The 21,212-nt window shown below is 41.6% G+C and overlaps 1 protein-coding gene across 4 annotated transcripts in view; it reads left to right on the forward strand.

The window, feature by feature from the left end:
- Positions 1 to 10,204, forward strand: part of GCNT4 (glucosaminyl (N-acetyl) transferase 4) — a 30,194-nt gene extending 19,990 nt beyond the window's left edge. For 3 of the 4 annotated variants that reach the window (XM_019728130.2, XM_074328819.1, XM_074328820.1), the window contains exon 2: positions 5,676 to 7,716. In XM_019728130.2, coding sequence (XP_019583689.2) covers positions 5,677 to 7,041 — 1,365 coding nt within the window. In that variant the 5' untranslated portion in view covers position 5,676 and the 3' untranslated portion in view covers positions 7,042 to 7,716. Of the gene's footprint in view, positions 1 to 5,675 lie in introns of all 4 variants that reach the window. The other variant, XM_074328818.1, reaches the window with a different exon arrangement.
- The last annotated feature ends 11,008 nt before the right edge of the window (positions 10,205 to 21,212 follow it).

A 21,212-nucleotide genomic window follows, 5' to 3' on the forward strand; every position in this document is an offset into this window, starting at 1 on the left:
GCCAGCAACTTTACCGTATTCGTTGATTGTTTCTAATAGCTTTTTGGTGGACTCTTTAGGGTTTTCTATATATAGCATCATGTCATCTGCAAAGAGTGATAATTTAACTTCTTCATTCCCAATGATGCCTTTTATTTCTTTCTCTTGCCTGATTGTTCTGGCAAGGACTTCCAACACTATGTTGAAAAGCAGAGGTGATAGGGGACAGCCCTGTCGTGTTCCTGAACGTAGAGCAAAGGGCTTCAGTTTTTCACCATTAATTATGAGATTAGCTGAGGGTTTGTCATATATGGCCTTTATTATGTTAAGGTATTTTCCTTCTATACCTATTTTATTAAGTGTTTTAATCATAAATCGATGTTGTATCTTGTCAAATGCTTTTTCTGCTCAATTGATATAATCATATGGTTTTTGTCCTTTATTTTGTTTAAGTGATGTAGCACATTGATGGATTTGCGTATGTTGAACCATCCAAGTGGATGAACTCCACTTGGTCGTGATAAATAATCTTTTTAATGCATTGTTGCATTCGATTTGCTAGAATTTTGTTCAGGATTCTTGCATCTGTATTCATCAGAGATTTTGGTCTGTATTTCTCTTTTTTTGTATTGTCCTTACCAGGTTTTGGTATCAGGGTAATGTTGGCCTCATAAAATGAGTTAGGGAGTACTGTCTCTTCTTCAATTTTTTGGAAGAGTTTGAGCAGGATTGGTATTAGATCCTCTTTGAAGGTTTGGTAGAATTCACTAGTGAAGCCATCTGGTCCCAGACTTTTGCTTTTGGGAAGGTTTTGGATGACTGATTCAATTTTGTTACTGGTGATCGGTCTGTTTAGATTTTCCAGTTCTTCATGGTTCAGCCTAGGAAGGCTATATGTTTCTAAGAACTTGTCCATTTCTTCTAGGTTATTGAATTTGGTGGCATATAGTCCTTCATAGTATTCTTGGATGATCCTTTGTATTTCTGTGGTATCCATGATAACGTCCCCTTTTTCATTTCTGATTTTGTTAATTAGTGTCTTCTCTCTTTTTGTCTTAGTGAGTCTAGCCAGGGGTTTGTCAATTTTGTTAATCTTTTCAAAGAACCAACTCTTTATCACATTAATTTTTTCTATTGTCTGTTTGTTCTCTATTTCATTTAATTCTGCTCTGCTTTTATTATTTCCTTTCTTCTGCTGACCTTGGGTTTCATTTGTTCTTCTTTTTCTAGTTCTTTAAGGTATAACGTAAGGTTATTAAGATCTTTTTTTTTTTTTTTAAAGTGCTTACCACTGAGGAGGAGGAGGAGGAGTGCGGCTTGAGGGTGGAGATGATGGGGAAGAAACCACAGCGGGGTGTCCTGGGCAGTCATGACCTGGCCTGTGCTAAAGCACTGTGCATGTGTCACCTCATTCAACCTCAAATCGCTTAGATGGTTACTACTACGTGTTTCCCCAAAAATAAGACCTAGCCGGACCATCAGCTCTAATGCGTCTTTTGGAGCAAAAATTAATATGAGGCCCGGTATTATATTATATTATATTATATTATATTATATTATATTATATTATATTATACCCAGTGTTACATTATATTACATTATATTACATTACATTACATTACATTACATTATATTATACCTGGTCTTATATTAAATTTTGCTCCAAAGACATGTTAGACCTGATGGTCCGGCTAGGTCCTATTTTCGGGAAAACACGGAATTAACATCCTATTACTGATGGGGATACAGAGATGTGGAAAAGTTAAGGGACTGATTCAGGGTCCAGGGGCCCTGAGCTGGGTGCAGGGGCCTCCCCGAGCTGAAGCCCCAGCCGTTGCAGGATCGCATGTGGCTTCCTCTTTTCCCACCCAGCCCCTGACCAAGGCCTTAGCTCTCCGCAGCTTTTCTCCTTCCTTAAAAAATTCCCACTTCCCAGTTTGGTCATAAAAGTGAAGGTCAGTTATTTCCTTACCATTGTCCACATAAAATTATCTAGTGGATTCTTTTCATAAAAACAAAACAGAAACACGTAAAATCAGCACGCCCTGTGTAGTGAATATACTGGAAGAACGCCAGGATTTGGAGTCAGGCGAGCAGGGCATAGGTGAAAGAAAAGACCTGTTCCTGCGCTGAGTTCCTTTCCCAGACAGAGGCTCCTGAGCTCTCACAGCAGCGAGGGAGGGGGTTTCTAATCCCCATCCTGACACAAGAAATCTGGACTTCTGAGGTTAGTTTGATCAGTCTGACAGCTACTCGGTGTTTCTCCAGGGATTCAAGCTCAGGCCTGGGGCATCTTGAAGTCCATGCACACACTTTCCTTTCTCCATTCCAAGTCCCCCACTGCGGGCAACCTCTGGTAGTTACTGGAAAGAATTGCCGATGTGCAAGGAGGGAGCAGGAGAGGGAGGGGACTGGAGGCAGCGGGGAGCAGGGAGGCGGGCTGAAGCCCCCAAACCTGCAAATATGGACAGTAGGTCCCTTGTTCTTGGTGCCTAAGCTAAACCTTACTTAGTCCTTTTCTCCCAGTCTCCTTCCTCCTGTTCTTGATTTTCTATTCCCTTCCTTCCCCGGGAAAGGAAGCGTGTACTTCTTTAACAGCCCTGGATTTTGAAATTGCTGACTTAAGGAGGGTTCATTGAGGAGCTGCTAATGGCTGTGGCCGTTTAGCCCTTTACTGCAGTTATAACCACTTAGCTGGATGTACCTTTGTGAGCCTCCTGTTTCCTTTAAGGCTGTAAACAGCACCTGGAAGGGCTGGGGGGAAATGGTGGTTTGGGGAGAAGGCTTCCTGCAATATCCCTGTTGAGTTTTTAATGAATTATCCAAATAGACCTATTTCCGTGAGCTTTAGCAATCCAATTTTGCTATCATTTCCTCAGTTCTGCCGTCGTCACTAGGAACTTTTACCTATGTGGTGATAAACTGCATCGCACGTCGGGCTTCCTTCTCTGCTTGGGCAGGTGGGAGGGGAAATGCCCCTTCTCCCATGGGTGGGAAATTATGTGGTATAATTATAAAACTACTTCCTGGCAGCGAAACACCTGCCTGTTTCCTGCCCACGAGCATTTAAGAGGGAAAGAGCCAGGGTAGGGTGTTTACAGAAGGTGGCTGTCTTACTAGTCTCCTAGGAACCATGGGGCCAGCATGACTGCCAGCCTTAGCCCAGCCAACTCTAGTCAGACTTGGGTCAGGCCCAGGAACTGTTTCCTATCCTGCGAAACCTGGTCAACTGGAGTTTTCACAGGCCTGGGTTGCAGGTAGCAAGGAAGGGAGGCGGTGCCCCAACGCTCAGGTGCCTGCCCTGGCTCACCTCTACGCCGCAGCTCCTGGCCCCTGAGGCTGTGCCGCTGGCTGACCGCATACCCAGCTAGGAGGCGCCATGGGTGTCCTAGGAAAACAGCCACAGTTGGGAACTGTGGTCTCTACCCTGCAGGTTTTAGAGCCCAGGAATAACTTGCTGACTTCTGACCACAGCTGTGAAGAGGCTCACAGCCCTTTTCAGGATTCGACAAAAGCTCGTTCACACCAATGGGCTCATACTTTAACAACTTCTGACTTGGGGAAAGGAATGCTTTCAGTCAAAGGAATTTCTGTCAAAGGGGTTTTACTTTGACTTGGGACATGGTGGTACTGGAGGGCTGCTGCTTTTCCCTGATGTTAAAGACTGACCCACAGACAGAAAAGAGGCCCCCTTAAAGATGCCGGGGTAGAAGGAGGATAAAAGTGAGGTGCCTGGGCTGTCCGATTCTCCCCCCTTCCTTTAAAATGAACTGTCATCCCTGGCTGGTGAAGCTCAGACATGGACCCGGAGCCAGTTCTCATGGGACTTCTCACAGTGTGCCTGCCACCTGTCCCGTCTGAGTGCCCTTTGACCTTCCCACTCTGGGCAGCCAGCCATGGCCTCCTAGCTCCACTCAGGCTCTCCAGGCACCATGCTGGAGTCAGGAGTGATGGGGTCCATGTTGTGGGGACAGAGCCCCAGAGAGCAGTTTCCAGGCTCTCGGCCTCACGTGGGAAGGTGCTGGCTGGGGTAGTAGATGGCCGTCGGCTGTGGCTAATTGACCGTCAGCTGTAGCCGGTTAGACAATTGGCCACTGATATAACTGCCAAGGCTGCGCTGGAGAGGGGAGTCAGTCAGTTGGCAGAAAAGCAGACAGCAGGTTGCACGTCGTGTGAATCCAGCCTCCAGTGAGACTATAGTGGTATGACTCCCCTACCTATGGCTCCGTGGGTGTTCCTTTTTGGCCTCACCATGTCCTGCGTTCTGGTGTGGGGAGCGGGAGCTGAGAACCCACAGGCTGCCCTGCACGACACACGCATCCTCAGGAAGGTCGGGAAGAGTGGGTGCAGAGGAGGCCCTGGAAACCAGTGACAACAGGACAGGGAGCTGGCTTTTGCCTTTTTACATAAGTGTGAAGATGATCGTTAAATGCCACATCGTGACTGACATCGCAGCTCTGGAAGACTTTGTAAACCGCTTTAGAAATGTGAGGTCTTCATTTTACCACTGTGGGATCAGGGGGAACTATTAACTGATGCTTATTAGAGATTCCATAGACCAATAAAGTGGGAAAAGAAAAAGCCAAAATTTACTTAGGGTAAGATACCTTCCAATTTTAGCCATTTATGTAAGCTGCCTCTTATTTATGCCTGATTACCATGAATTAGGACAATGACGAGACAGACAGATTGATTTGGGATTGATTAATCTAAGTTTATTTTATCACGTCACCTACTTCTAAACATGTGCTGAGGCTTTGGGGTTATATTTGTGTTGCTTTGTGCATCAGGAGTCAGTTTTCCCACACTTTCTGACAACTGGTAGGAACTTTGGCCTTGAGCCTGAGTGGATGGAACCCTACTCAGTTTGCATCAGGATGCAGGAAGCCGAGACCTGACAAGGGACTCAGAGCCATCAGCCTGACTGGGATTCCCTTGACCTGGGTTCTGACTCAGCAAAGATGTTGCCTGGACCTGGTCATAGGGATGGAGAAGAAGAGATAGATTCAAGGCGTATTTACGAGGTGATTTGTTAATGTGGGTGTGAGGGAAATGGAAGCATCAGGGACAAGGGAACTCTCTGTGGTCTCTTGTTATAAGGGCGCTAATCACCTGCCAAAGACCCCACCTCCAACTACCATCACATTGGGGACTAGGTTAGAACCTATGAATTTTGGGGGGACACAAACATTCAATCTATAACTGGGATTCACTGGGCTTTCCCCATCAGACTTCAGACATAGATCTAATCAGGATCTGAAGGTAGAATCATGATGGCTATTTCTTTTAGTCTCAGGTGGGCCATTTGCATCTCCAAGGATCTCTCAATGACACCCATTTCTCTAGGCCTTTGTCCAAACCAGAGTACTCCCTCTGTAAATATGCTAAGCAGAAATGCAGACAATATAAGATACTTAGTACCTATGTTTTAGGACTTTACATTATTTTCTATTCTATTTGGTAACCAACATCTCTCAAAATTAGGTGTAGTTAACACAGAATACCATGAAATATCACTATCCTACATACTTCCATTTTCTTACTTCTGGATTCTTTCAAGGGCGAGAACCTTGTTTTTTTATTCGTCTTTGGTCCCAGCATTCTGCCTGACCTGTGACAGGCACCCAGTAGAATTTGGTGGAACTGAACTAATTTTCTCAATATTTCAACCTGAATATTCCTTTTGCCTCTTACAGAATGAAGATATTCCGATGTTGTTTTAAATACCCTCTTCAGCAGAAAGTTTTCGTCCTGTTTTTAACCCTGTGGCTGCTCTCCTTGTTGAAGCTTCTAAATGTGGGAAGACTCCTCTTCCCGCCAAGAGACATTTACTTGGTTGAGTACTCCCTAAGTACCTCTCCTTTTGTAAGGAACAGATACACCCGAGTTAAGGATGAAGTCAGGTATGAAATTAACTGTTCGGGTGTCTATGAACAGGAGCCTTTGGAAATTGGCAAGACTCTGGAAATAAGAAGAAGAGACATCATTGACTTGGATGATGATGATGTGGTGGCAATGACCAACGACTGTGACATTTATCAGACCCTAAGAAGGTACCATCAAAAGCTTGTTTCAAGAGAGGAGAAAAGCTTCCCAATAGCCTATTCTTTGGTTGTTCACAAAGATGCGATTATGGTTGAAAGACTGATCCATGCTATATACAACCAGCAGAATATTTACTGCATCCATTATGACCAGAAGTCACATGACACCTTCAAAGTTGCCATGAACAATTTAGCTAAGTGCTTCTCCAATATTTTTATTGCTTCCAAATTAGAGACTGTACAATATGCACACATTTCCAGGCTCCAAGCTGATTTAAATTGCTTGTCAGACCTTCTCAAGTCTTCAGTTCAGTGGAAATATGTTATCAACTTGTGTGGGCAAGACTTTCCTTTGAAGTCGAACTTTGAATTAGTATCAGAACTGAAGAAACTCAACGGGGCAAATATGTTAGAGACAGTGAAACCCCCGAACAGTAAAATGGAAAGATTCACTTATCACCATGAACTCAGACAGGTGCCTTATGAGTATATGAAGCTACCAGTAAGGACAGACATTATCAAAGAAGCTCCCCCTCATAACATTGAGATATTTGTTGGCAGTGCTTACTTTGTTTTAAGTCGAGCATTTGTTAAATATGTTTTCAACAACTCCCTTGTTAAAGACTTTTTTGCCTGGTCTGAAGATACATACTCGCCTGATGAGCATTTTTGGGCTACCTTAATTCGAGTACCAGGAATACCCGGGGAGATTTCTAGGTCAGCCCAGGATGTGTCTGACCTACAGAGTAAGACCCGCCTTGTCAAATGGAATTATCATGAAGGCCATTTCTATCCCAGTTGTACTGGCTCTCACCTCCGAAGTGTGTGTATCTATGGAGCAGCAGAATTAAGGTGGCTTATACAAAATGGACATTGGTTTGCTAATAAATTTGATTCTAAGGTAGACCCTGTCTTGATTAAATGCCTGGCAGAAAAGCTTGAAGAACAACAGATAGAGTGGATCACTTTATCTTCAGAAAAGTTATTTACGGATAAAAATCCCACAATCATGTCATGATAGAATCATGATGGAAATAAGGTGTCTGATAAACGGTGTTAATATGGAGTTGTATACATACCATACCCAGTACCATCTGAGCTTCGTCTTAGCCTAATCTGAAAGGTGTCTGAAATTCCACACACAAGAGAAAGTGACCTAGCCTTTGGTGACAGGTAACCTGCAGTTGTTTGGGTACTTTTGTTTGTTTTGCCTGTAATCTCACTGAGCTAAATCAGAGATCTTAAACAATCGTTAAATATTTATTGAGCTCCTACTGTATATCAGGCACTTTTTTAGAAATCTGCATCATTTAAATCCAAGTTTGAATGAGTTCTGTAGTGCCCTCAAGGGACGATGTTTTACCCTACTCATACAGCAACCTTAGGATCTTAAGTTCTCCATATAACAATCAGGATCCGACTGAAGAAGTTTGGGACTGTGTGATAATCACCCGCATAAACCGCCCATTTCAGAATAGCATTTAAGTACAGTGATCAACACTCCACTTGTCTTTTAATTCAACTCCCTGGAATTTTTCTAACTATTTTTCTAGAATATTAGATGGAGAGATTCCACTACCTCAGAAGAGCTCAAAAGATGTTCCAAATTCCTGCTTATCAGAGCATAATTTACCTTTTGGTGCCTCACTCATTCAATTCAGGGTGGGGGAAACTGTGGGTGGGGCATTCATAGTGTCTGAATGTTAGGGAAGTGGTGGGGAGTGGGTAGGGGGATTGGGCAGGCGGTGCCTGAAGGGGAGCAAAGGTATTTATGTGACTTTCGCATCATGTTACACAATGGTGTCATCATGGCCTCCTTTTTAATTCAACTGTTTCTTTAAAACACATTTACTGATTAAAAATGAGAACTGATTAGTAGTCAAATTGTTCTACTCCATAACATGGGACCTAAGTCTTTCAGTTCATAGATTATCATTATATGAAAGTTTTTTTTTTACAATGGAATCAGTATAATTTTGTTTTCTGGAACTACCAAGCTAAGAGTCTGAATGTTCTCGAAAAGGTTATATGAAATATAACAGCTTTCTAAATTAATTATTATGGTCATTTAAAATTTTTTCTTCTCCAACAGCTGTCCAAGTGGAACCCAAACTTAAAATTATGAAAGCTCTAAGTTCATTGCAGTCTTTTTCTCAGCTTAGATCCAGAGGGAAAAAGCTCATTTTCCTAAGGACATAGCAAGAATATTCTTTAAAGATATTTTGTAAAACCTACATCTCACAGAACTACCAAATGAGTCAAATATACATGTATTTTAATGTAACTGTGCTATGCTGGAGGTGAAACTGGGCAGGAGCAGAGTTCTGAGAACAGGCTATAACATATTTACTACATCTCTTGGGAAATCATGGAACTCATGTAAAAATTTCTTTGTGATCTTAGGTTTCAATGTCAGCCTCAGTAACTAAAGATGTAGTAATCAAGGCCAGTGTGAGACTGTTCGGAAGACTGAAGTATTTGAGTATTTTTTTAAAAATGTCTGTGTTCTAAATGTCTGTGAAATGAACGTTGTTTGTTTTAAAGTTTATGATACTAACTGCCAAGCAGCTCCACTTCCCTCCCTTTCTTCTCTTGAACTCATTTTTCTTCCTTTTTCCCTACCCCCTTCCAATTACTTCATTCTTCAGAAAACAGCTATTACCAAGCCCCTGTTCTTAAAGAAATGAGTAATTGTTGGACAGAGCTGAGTTCTGTAGAGCATCCTTACCAGTCCACTAGTGTGTGTAACCGTGACAAGCTGGCCCTTTGGTTTCTGTCAGCCTGTTCCTGGTCTTGGAAGTGAGCACTTGGTTGCCTCTCCTGGCTGCCTCACAAGTTTATTGTGAGAATCAATTGAAATAGTGTATGAAGTGGTTTGAACATGGGGATAAACTATTGACATGTCAGAGAGCAGTCTTGCTATAAGGTCCACATAGATCCAACCCCATGGTGAGACTTCACCATTTACCTTTTCTGAAAACCTTCGAAATATAAAAAGAAGCCACAACTGCAGGGGCACCTTCTGTAACCCAATCCAAGTAAGAAGAAACTCCAGTCACCACATCTGTGGCTTTTTTCTAAGCCAATAGCATTAGGAAATAGGTCCCGTGGCTTAGATCAGGAATAGGGGTTGAAATATTTTTCCTATCATCCAGGCTTAAATAAATACAGAAGGTCCTGGTGAAATCTTGGTTTTATGCCTTTGGTCATCAGAGCAAATGTAAATGCTGAAAAATAAATGTTGACCTCCTGGTCCAGCACGTTGCTTCCTGGTGAGAAATGACTCTATCCCTTGTTTATTGGGAAAATTTCCAGTTGTGAATCAGTAATGTCGTGTTCAAATGAAACATGGAACATGAAGAGGTGGTAGTGCCTTCTTTTCCCCGTTGACAGACACACTTCTCGGGGTTCAATTCCTAACCTTGCAGGGAGCTGCTCAGAACATGCTTTTGCCTCCAGAACCCTGCAGAGTCCCTGCATGTCTTCCAACCTGATCCCTCCCTAAAGCCCTTCGTGTGAGTCCCTTTAGTATGGAGAATGGTCTGCTGTCTGTGTTTTATAATTATTTGTTGCATAGTATTTATTGAATCTAGACTCTAAGTTGTTTGGTGATGAGACCAGGACCTTGGCATTTGAAAATGGTATTCGATAATATTAATAGTGAAAGAGCTACCAAAATATATGTATTGTGTGAACAAACTACTGTAATATAATACTGTGCTGCTGCTATTCTTAATGTTCTGGTTATTTTAAGTGAAAAAAAAAAAGAATCTACATATATATATTTACATTTGTAGAGTTAAATTTGAAGATTTCTCTTGCCTTCCAGAATGTGAATTTTTATATACTATGAAATGACAATCTTCTTTCAGAATGTAAAGTGAATGTACCCTAGGTATATACAACTGGTTTTGGTTGTGGTGGTGGTGGTGAGAATGATGATGGAATGAGAGTTTTGATTTTTTTTTTAACATTTTTATCAGCTGGTCTCTAAATCTTGTGTGTGTGTGTGTGTGTGTGTGTGAGTGTGTGTGTGTGTGTGTGTGTGTGTTTTACTATTTTCAAAATACAAATTTCCCATTATGTGAGTTTTAAATAGATTGATATTGCCTTTTTGTATTTGCTGCTACTAAATGTTAACTCTCCCGTGTTATAAAATAAAATATGCTCCAAAAACCAAACCCCTGGAATTTAGGATGTTTCTTTTTTCTGGTTGTACTGGTTCCCCACAAAGACTCTTATGTTTATGACACTTGCCCAATATTTGGAGAGCACAGTTAATTTCACGTCAGAGTAAAAGAAATTCAGTGTGTGTACTATACACAGAATATAGACATATAAACATGAGTTGTTTAGTTTGGCAAAGTCTCAAAGAATCTTCTAGAATTTTCCTGTCTTCATTCTCCTTCAGGTTGGTTTCTCCTCTGAGATTCATTATCTAGATAAACATTCTTGTTTGCTTGATTACTTTATGGAAGTTCTTAATAGGGTAGGCTGAGCTCTTATCTCATGTCCATAAATCCTTGGAAAAGCCAAACTCTCTCTCGCTCCCTGCACTAGGATACCTGCCTTGGTTCTGAGCCCTGTGGACATGAGGACACTGGCTCCAATGGTGTCTTCAGGCTTGGATGGTGGGTGATCCCTGAGGAGCTTCCCTCCTTTTCCAGCTCTACTAAGCTGAGGAATATTGGGCGTTGCCGATCCCCACGCTCCCACCACCACTCTGAAAATCCCCTGATCCATTTTCTTCTTTCACCCTTTCTAAAGCCATGACAGCCACCAGCTGGGAAGGAGTATGCATGTCACACTCATAAATTACAATCCATCTCAAGGAGTAAGGCCATTTTAGGAATCTTCAACATAAAAAAAAAAAAAAATTTAACATCTCCTTTTAACCTAAGTTTAGTTCTAGTTCTTGCCAAGCTGGACAAGCACGCAAATCCACCATAATCTTCTGGAAGAATGTGGATTTTTTTTTTATAGTGGTGGTGATGGGGTGGGTAGATACACAGCATCATATTAAAGACTCATAGACCTGATGCCTAGATAAGCCATTCAGTATTTTTGTATTCCCTTTGGTGTCTACAAAGCTACATCTAAACTGGGACAACTGGCTGTTAGTTTCATGAAACTGATTATGAACAAACGCTGGCAAGAGAATAGATGACTGCAAATTTATTCCTACTACTGAAAAAATATTCCTATGATTGAAGCAGGACCTGGTTGGGACCCCCGTAATAGAGGTCTTGCAACGTCCCTGGCCTCCCCTTTCCTTGACCTGTAGGTTAAGGATAGATCATCCCCCTGCAGCTTGAGTTCGGAATGTCCCCTGTCCCACCCAGATCCCTGTTTTAGAAAATTACCCTGAAACTTATGATTCATACCCTTAGGCTTAATGATTCACAATCTCTATGGGTTCGCATTCTTTCCAGGCTCCTCCCATCATTGTTCCTGGGTTGCTGACTCCATCGGAGAACCACATTACCAGAGGGAAGGCTCCATGCAGACCCCCAGAACCTTAGCCTCTGGAGGACTGTCCAGATTTTCTCTCAAATACCCCAGGCAGTCTGAAAATGTTAAGACAGTGTGTCAACTGCTGCCTCCTGAGACCAGCAGTGCTCTGATAATGCTTATCCTGTAGCCTCACTCCTGTATCGGGGCGCAGGCAGCATGAACCCTGGACTCAGTTGGCCTCCGGTTTCATGATGATGCATAACAAACAGCTCGTGCTTTGCTTCAGAGACAGGTGATCAGTGTGTCAACTTATGCAGGTGTGTAAAAACCACAGGATGACTATTCACCTGACCTCAGGTATGGCCTTTTCCTGGAGCAGCACTGCCCTTCCTTCCTGGGAACACCTTCAACAAAAAGCAAAACAGAATCTGAGGAAAAATCATGGTCAGTGACCTGGGTAAATTTATTTTACTTTTTTGTTGTTGCTGTTGTTTCTTATAAAACAAAAGAAGTTTCAACACACCGTTTGTATTCATAATTCTAACATTCTGACAAAACCACTATAGTTCTGTGAAAGCTCTTCTAATCCTATCCATATACATATACATTGTTTTTGTCTCTCCCCACTGCCTATATATTTCCAATCACTTTCCCATGTTGCTACATAGTCTTTATGGTTATCTAATGGTCATACCATAACTCACTCAGCCTTTCCTTTATTGTAGAACATTTGGATTGTAAGGTACTTAACTTTTCTTTTTCACTGTCATAAATAACAATGCTGTGAACAGCTTTATACATAAAATTTCTCCTTCCCTTGAATAACTTTCTTATGATGCATTTCCAAGTGAGGGATTTATTATTATTATTGTTATTATTTTACTGATTGCTTTTCATATATGTTGCAAATCAACCGCTCAAAGAATTGTGTAGGACACTTGTTTGGTGTAAAGCAACCACAGCCTCAATCTATGTGAAATAAATTGTACTTATTTATTCTGATAAATGGCTGTTCTAATTCTCAAAGTGAGCAAAAACCTTTGCCTAAAGCAGGAATGTAACTGATATGGGAGCCCCCTCACTATAGAAATTTTAAGTCTCCTTTTCCCCAGTTTCTTGGTTCCTTAACCTCTGGCTTTGATTACTCTTCTAATCAGTTTCTGAATCCTAGACTAAAGATTGCTCCTAGCCTGAATCACCAAATGTCACTCAGATAACTACTTAAAAGCCTGTGACTTCCCAACGTCTCCCAAGCTATTCCAACCCCCCAGGCCAGTATACTTGTTGATTGTAATCATTGAAGCCTAATGTTCTTTCCAACCCATTCTGGGCCCAGCTCCTGAACAATTGACGCCACCTAAATGACTGGTTGAATGGCCATAGGCTCTATAGGGCTAACAGATTTATTAATTAAAATCTATTTTTCCTCATTCAGGGGCCTTGGGGATACAGAGCATACCCCAGCAAGATTGCCAATCACAACCAAACAAGCCAACGCAGTCTTCCAGACAGATCTTGAGACCCCTTCCTCTCATCTGAGTTCAGATAGGGTGAGAGTTCTGTGACTCCCCCAATAGGTAGGGACAGCTCTATGCCCCTGCCCAGCAGGAAGCAGATACAGAAAAACAGAACATCTGTCGCTCAACTTCCCGTAGAGATTTTATGAGGATCATGTCTCACAAGAGAAAAACAAGACAAGCTGTTAGAGATAGGTATCGGGTCTCTGCATTCCTGCATAACCCACAGTATTCAACAGCCCCAAAGACCTCCCCTCTCTGTCCAAAACTTTCCCTTTTCATTGTAATTACTCCTATGAGGAACAAATGGGTACAAAACACCCAAATAGCACTCACATCTGTGCAGTCTAAAAAGATGAGGTAATAGCCTCTTGTCAATCACAGGTGTCAATCAAGTAGTCCCACACCTGGAAAGGAACAGCCCATTCTAGAGAAAAAAAAGGATAAAAACTCCAAGTGCTTACCAGTCCGAGCCCTTTGAGTCTCTTGAGACTTGCTTTTCTCAGGGGCCCGCTTTAAACCCTTTGGAGCCTACTTTTCTCCTAATAATGCCACCTTGGGCCCTTGAGCCATTCTCTACTGCTTGCGGATCCCCTTCTATTTCTTTGAAGTGTACTATCTCTTCTAATAAACTACTTTTTCGCCACTTTATTTCTGTGTCTCGTTCAATTCTTTCCTCAAGACGCCAAGAATCTGGACATCGTGCAGAGAAGGACTCACTCTCTGGTAACATAGTCATTTGTCTAAGAGATCAAAGAAGGTGTTTTAGTGGTGGTTAGTGAAGAGTTCTTTCAGAATCATAGTCTCAAAAGTTTAATTTGGATGACTAACTCCATTCTGGGAAGGATCTAAAGCAGGGTGTCCAAACTGTTTTCACCATTTTTCACCAAGGGCCATATGCGGTAAAATGCACAAACAGCCGGGCCACTCACTCGAGGTGAAGTACGTATTGCCTCACCTGGTTTATTTAAGTAAACTAAATATGTTTTTGGAATTTGCTGCGGGCCAATAAAAAATGGATTGCGGGCCGCAGTTGGCCCACGGGCTGCAGTTTGGACACCCCTGATCTAAAGGCTCCTTGTTCCTTTTAGAGGCTCCAAAATCCATTTTCCCTGGATTTTGTGGTTTTATTTGGAGCAACAATATGACCAACTGTTAATTCCCAGCCTTCCTTTCAACTAGGGGTGGCAAAAGAGAAAAAGCAGAAGTCATTGGGTGGAGCGTCTGAGAATACACTTAAAAAGTATCTTACCTAGCTATTGCCTTTCACCCACCTCCCTTACTTTTTCCTGCTGCCTGGAGTGTGTTTGTAATAGCCGGAATTTCAGCAGCCATTTTAAAACAGTGAGGAGGCAAGTTACATGGCACGGATAGAGTAAAACTATGGCATTTGAACCATCCAAGACTACTTACTTCCAATCTTCTTTTATGGGGAAAAAAAACACCTGACATGTACTTTAAGCTGCTGTTATCTCAGGTCTCTATTATGAACAACAGCACATAATCCCTAACTTATACAATGTTTTTCTAGGACAATAATTTTCAAACTTTAGTCTGCATCAGAGTCACCTAGAGTGCTTGCTAAACACACAGATTGCTCCCCTCTACACACACTATCTCATCAAGTGAAGTGGGTAGGGAAAGAGGAGAATTTGCATCTCTAATAAGTTCCCAGGTGAGGCTGATGCTGTTTTGGACCACACTTTGAGAACCACTGTTAGGATGTCTTTTCTGAAAATTGTTTCATCCACGTTGTAAATGTGAGGCCGAGTTAGCATTTAATAAGCAACAAATATTGTGACAAGCATACATTCCTTCAGGTGGTAAAATGCTGTGATGAGAAGTTCAGAAATATTTTATATGCTCTGCCTTTCTGCTCTCTACATTGTTGGCTATATTTTCTGAATAATCACTAAAAGTGGATACATTTCTATAAGTCCCCCGAAAATTATTTTAAAACAAATTGCTGCCTTATTTGGAACTATTTTATAAAATATAATAAAAACAAATTAACTTGGGGGTGCAATCAACCTGAAATTACAGTAGTGAAGTCTCAAGCTCAGACCTATGTGTTAATTCTATTGAATAAAGATGTATGCTGGTGAGACAGACTCTAACCAGATGGAATTTTTCAAGAGCATTTCAATGTGACAGTCTTAAAAAATTTAAAAAGATTGAAATGAAACAGAGAACTATGTCATTCTAACTCTTCACTATTTCAAGTCATTATTGGAATGCCAATGTAAGATAGATACAGAGTTACGTATCTTCTCATAAATACTTCCAAGTTTTTACTTCAACCATGGATGGACAGTCGAAAAAAAAATGGAGCAAGAAAACTCAGCAAATGTATCTGCTTAAGGGAAATTAGTTCCTATTTTTTAGAGTGTTTCCAATCACTTTGTTTTAAATAGCTACATGGAACAGATTAGTTTCATTACAATAATTTTACCCATGATTTAATTTAGTCTTAATGGCTACTAATTCCTTTATTCAGGGTTATTATTAATCCAGTTTTATATGCACTTTCACTCGTTTGGGGGAAGAACACATCTGCAGGAAATAAGGAATCCAACATGGAAAGAGGAGAAGAGGATTCCCCGGGTGATGGTAAAGGGACATCTCAGGATGAGAGCGGGGATGGTAACCAGTTCAGATTGTAGTGGGTCAGAAAGCTTCAGAGATTTATTCAGGATGATGAACATAAAGAATACCTCATACATCTGAATGTATCTTTTTAGAGGCAAATTAGACCATTGGAGAATTAGGGTCTTATGGGAAAAACTTATGAACTCAAAGGAGAACAAAAAAGTTGTACAGCTGTGGCTCAATTGGAGATAGTATTTACGTAGTCATAATCATGTACTGTTATAAATCATGTAATGTTAATTATGTAAAATCTAACGTGTAGGTGTTAAATATTGATCTAATCAACATGATACTGCTATAATTTATTGGGAACTTGGGGGGATAGAAAGGATGAATATGCGGGGTGGGGAGTGTGGTGTGGGTGTGTATGAAAGAAACCAAAATCCTCTGTGGTGGGAACCAATGGCTAATGTTTAATACTGAACAATCAAGTGTAGCAATATAAGGATGTCATTTAGATATGTGGAAATAGAACCTAAAGAACTACTGTGTTTCCCCCAAAATAAGACCTAACCAGAAAATAAGCCCTAGCATGATTTTTCAGGATGACATCCCCTGAACATAAGCCCTAGTGTCTTTTGGAGCAAAAATGAATATAAGACCCGGGTTTATTTTCGGGAAAACATGGTAGTTCAGAGGGTTGAAACTAGTTGTCTCCAAGGAAGGAAAATAGGGTAAGAGATGGAAAGTGCTGGTTTTTCTTTTTCTTTCTCTCTCTCTCTCTCTCTCTCTCTCTCTCTCTCTCTCTCAATTTCTCTCTGTCTTTATTTTTTTTTGCAACAAGCCTTGCCATCAGCTCTATAAACTTTAAAATAAAAACTGTAAAACAAACAAACAACTGGGAAGGAAAAAGACATGATCTGTAATCAAAGACTGCTTGTAATCTAATAGCTAGTGCAAATACCCAGAAACCTTATAAGAGTGGCTATTGTTTCTGCCTGCTCAGCCCTTCTCCCTCCCCTGAGTCTTTGGAAAATAGCCTTCCTAGCTACAGACGTAGTCAGGTGACTCAGGGTGGGCCAATGACAGACCCTCACAGCCTCAGCCACAGTGATTGGTCTAAGGAGTGGGCACATGAGCTAAACTAGGCCAATCAGGATTCCTGGGACTTTTCAAATTCCTGTCGGGACAAGACCCTCTTATTCCTCTTGATCACAAACCCAAGGATATGGGGCCTACTAGCTGTGGACAGCTCTCTACGCCACCACCTGGACAAGTGTGTATCAGCCAAGTTAATACACCAAAAGGAGCAGAAAAGAAATAGAAGACAGAGAGGATCCAAAAGATATTCAGGCAGTGACTCTAGTCTTTCCCGAGACCAGCTCCACCGTGGCTTGTGGTCGGTTACACAGCCCAACTAAATCCCTCCTTTTGTTGAAGCAAGATTGAATTGGGTTTCTTTTGTAGCCATAAATACTAATACACAGTAAAAAAAAAAAAAAAGCATCAAGCAAAACTTTAAAATAATTTTATTATGGAAAGGAGAGAGAATGGCATGATAAAACCCCACATTCTCATCACCCACCTTCACAATTATTAATATTTTGATTATCTTGTTTCATCTGTCTATACCTTCACCCTTTTGTTTTTCTCAGAAATATTTTTTAAAGAAAATCCCAGACGTCATATTATTTCATTCAGCCCCTGCACTCTACCCGTCCTCTATGCTCTGGTCCTTCTGAGCAGGAAACTGTCAGGCAAGTACCTGTTTTTCCATATTTGAGCCATATGGAATTGCTGTTTTTACAGGTCAAAAGTGGCCAATTATTAGCAACATTAGATGCCCTGACATAATACTTCTATATGAATCTAATCTAACTGCTAAGGACTCTTTTATTTTGACATAACCACCATGCCATTATCACACCTAACAAAATGAACAATAATTCCTTAATATCTAACACTGAATCCATTTTCAAAATCTCCCAATTGTATCAATTACATCTTTGTAGCCACCAATTGTTGAAATCAGGATCCAAACAAGGTTTGCACATTGATTTGGTTAAAATAACTTTTTAAGTATTGTCAGTCTCATTTAGCACTCTTGAAGGAACCTAGACAGGTATGGAATGGTGGACCATCCTCACATAGAAAAAGTTGGAAGAATCGGATCCCAGCGCCTTGAGTGTATCATTCCATATACACGTATGTTATATTCAATAATATACCACACATGTGTGTGTGCATGTGTATGTGTATATATCTTGGTATGCCAGGCATGGTACTCTTTGTTTCATATTTTTTCTGTATTTGCCCTTATGAGGTGGTTGCCAGTATCATTCTTGTTTTCCTATTTTGTAGATAAGGAAGGACTCCAAGGAGATCAATTGACTTGCCCAAGTTCTAGTCGGTGGCAGAGCTGAGATTGGAATTCCTGTGGCTCCAAAGCCCAAGTTCTTAGCCGCTGCACCCTGTCTGTGCTTTATGCACCTGTCCTGATGAGCAATAAAGTGCCAGACACGGGACTGTTATTTTATTTCACAAAGTACTGAGGTCTTGAAGGGAAGGTGGCAACCAGAGCTTATGGAGGTAAACAGTAAGCCAGGGTTGAGAGACTGCATCCACGTGACTCAGGGGGTATAAGTTTTGGGGACCATTCTCTGCATTTCCTCTCTAGTCACCCACTCTCTGACATTTTCTTTTGAGTCCACCAGCTTTATTGTGGGTTCCTCCTCTTCCCTGCACTGCCAACCTCTGGCCTTATTCCTCTCATTTCCTTACCCCCCAGTTGTCCCTCATGCTTTATCTGCTTTTCTACTCAAGTCTCTTTTACCTGCTTCCAACCCCAGCCCCCAAGCTAACCCCAGCTCTTCAATTATAACTGATTCAATTAGAGCATTTTTGACTCTTGCGAACCCTAAAGCTAATGAACCCAGCCCATGCCCCTCTGCCTGTTGGAAGATCTAATTCTCTCCTTTTCAAATATATTGCCCTTGGGGAACTACAGCAGGCATACCAGCTGTAGGAGGATCATCTTGTCAGTACTTCTCAAACTTTAATGTACATAAAAATCACCCACAAATCTGATTAAAACACAAATTCTGATTCCATGGTAGGTCTGGACTAGTGCCCAAGATGCTGCCTTTCTAACAAGCTCCCAGGTGGTACCAATGCTGCTTGTCCGTGGACCAACCATTGAGTAGCAAGAATCTAAGTCACTGGTTCTCAACAGCAATTGAGCATTAGAACCCTCTCATGTGCTTCCTATCAGGGGAGACCTAGGAACAGGAAGTTATAAAAGCTCCCCAGAGCATTCTAATGAACAATCAGAGTTGAAAACCGCCATTTTGGAGGCTGAAGTGGCAGCAGGAATTGGGGGTGAGGGTGGCAGATGGACGAAGTGGGGTGGCCGTAGGAAGGTGGAGCTCCTGGCTAGTACGTGTCTTTTTGCCTTGTGCTTCCTGCGTCTCCTTGCTGTCCCTCACCTTTTCTCTCTCTTTGGTGTTCCCCCTACCAGTGCACCCCTTTCTTAAATTGTTGTCTCAATAGGAAAAAGGCTGAAAAACTGAAAATCAATAACTGTTCTTAGATCCCTCAGGACACTGAGGTCACAAGGCAAACCATCACCCTGAAAATTGGAGAGACAAGCAAATACAGAGAATCATAGCTTACCAGGAGCACAAGTCTACAGCTGGAGTCCTACTAGTGGGAACACTCCAACCGTAAGTGACAAATTGCTGGAGGCTCATTATATACAAGCTGGAGAATTAAAAATTCTACAGGGGTGGTGGGGTTGTGGGGAGCTTCTAAGGGGTCTCTATACTTTTATCTCCAGGAGCCCCACCAGATTCTCAGGGTAAAGACTTGAGAAAAGTGCCCTCATGCTTCCAGCAAGTGGGAGGGGAAGAGAGGGTTGGCATCTAAGAAATAAGTCTTTCTGGGGGAAAAAAAATGTTGGAATTAAAAACAACCTTAAAATTGAGCAAGCATGCAATTCAGCACACAATCAGTGATGATATATTATATGTTAGGTGCTGGGATTTAAGATGTGTAAGACAGGCCCCTCTCCTCCAGGAACTAATGGTCTAATGGGAAATACTTAATGCATACAATAATGCCAGAGATTAATAATTGCTGCCTCTCGATCTCATCTTGACTTCTTCCATAGTAATAGAACTCTCTTTTGTAGCTAAGCACATGCTTCCCAGAATAAAGATTATATTTCTCAGCCTCCCTTGCAAGGTAAATGTGGCCATATGACCAAGTACCGTCCAGTAAGGTGTAATGTAAGTTTTATGTGCAACTTTCTGAGACATGTCCTTAAATTGAGCAGATGTCCAAGCCCTCACCCCCATAACTGTGAATATGACCTTATTTGGAGAAAGTTTTTGCAGGTGTAATTAAGTTAAAGATCTGTAGGTGAGGTCATCCTGGATATGAGGGGCAGCAGCTCTCCACCTCCCCTTTTCTGTCTTCTAGCTGAAAAGCAGATACAATAGCTGGACCAAAGTACACATCTTAGATAATAAGGTGGAAGCTTCAACCAAGATTCTGGGTTCCTGATGATAGTAGAGTCACCATAGCAACCTACATTCCTGTAAACTGCAAGAGAAATAGATTCCTAATTTGGTTAAGTCTTTGTGACTTGGATTTCAGTCTCCTGTGGCAGAACCTTTTACTAACAAATATACCAACTAACCAGAACAAATTTGGGTTTTTCAGGCCTCTCATAAATATTCAAAATGTAAAACAACATATTAGGCAAGTTCTATTTCATTTAGAATAAAATACAAACTCCTTTAAAAGGTCAGTAACATCTTGTGTGATTTGACCCCTGTCTGCTTGTTCGGTCTGTCCTTATGCCACCCTTCTATAGTGTGGCACTTGAGTACTTGAAATGTAGCTAGTATGACGGAGGAACTGAAGTTTTAATTTTATTTAATTTTAAATTAATTTACATGTAAATAGCTACATGTGACTAGCAGCTGCCAGAATGGACAGTGCAGTTCTTGACCATTCTATTTTCTGCTACAAATGGCTAACTCCTTGAGGTGTTTTAGAACATGGTCACAAATTCTTTGGCACACTTCTGAGTGAGATACGGGGTCTATAGCCCTCTCCTTGAATCTGGGTGGGCTTGTGACCGTGCAATGGAAGTGATTTGAATGTGACTTCTGAGGCTAGCTGGAAGGACAAGCCTGCAGCTTCTGCCCTGGTGTCTTCACAGTCAGGTTCTTGGGGCACTTGCCCCAGGAAGCTCTGTTTCAGAACTTGGTCACCACGCTGTGAGAAGCCGAAGCCACATAATCTAGCCACATGCTGCTGCTTCATCCTTCGATTCATCCCAGCCCAGGGGACGAATCTATGTTAGTTTCTTGAAGCTGCCATAATAAATGGCCACAAACGTGGTGGCTTAAAATAGGAGAAATTTATTCTCTTACAGTTCTGAAATCTGCTAGAAGTCTGAAAGCAAAGTGTCAGTAGGTGTTGCCTCCCTGGGTCTCCGAGGGAGAATCTGTTCCATTCCTCTCTCCTAATTTCTTTCTTTCTTTTTTTCTTTTTTAATTAAAGTTTATTGGGGTGACAATTGTTAGTAAAGTTACATAGGTTTCGGGTGTACAATTCTGTC

The sequence above is a fragment of the Rhinolophus sinicus genome, linkage group LG03, assembly GCF_036562045.2.
Source record: "Rhinolophus sinicus isolate RSC01 linkage group LG03, ASM3656204v1, whole genome shotgun sequence".
In the NCBI taxonomy this organism is placed as follows: Eukaryota; Metazoa; Chordata; class Mammalia; order Chiroptera; family Rhinolophidae; genus Rhinolophus; species Rhinolophus sinicus.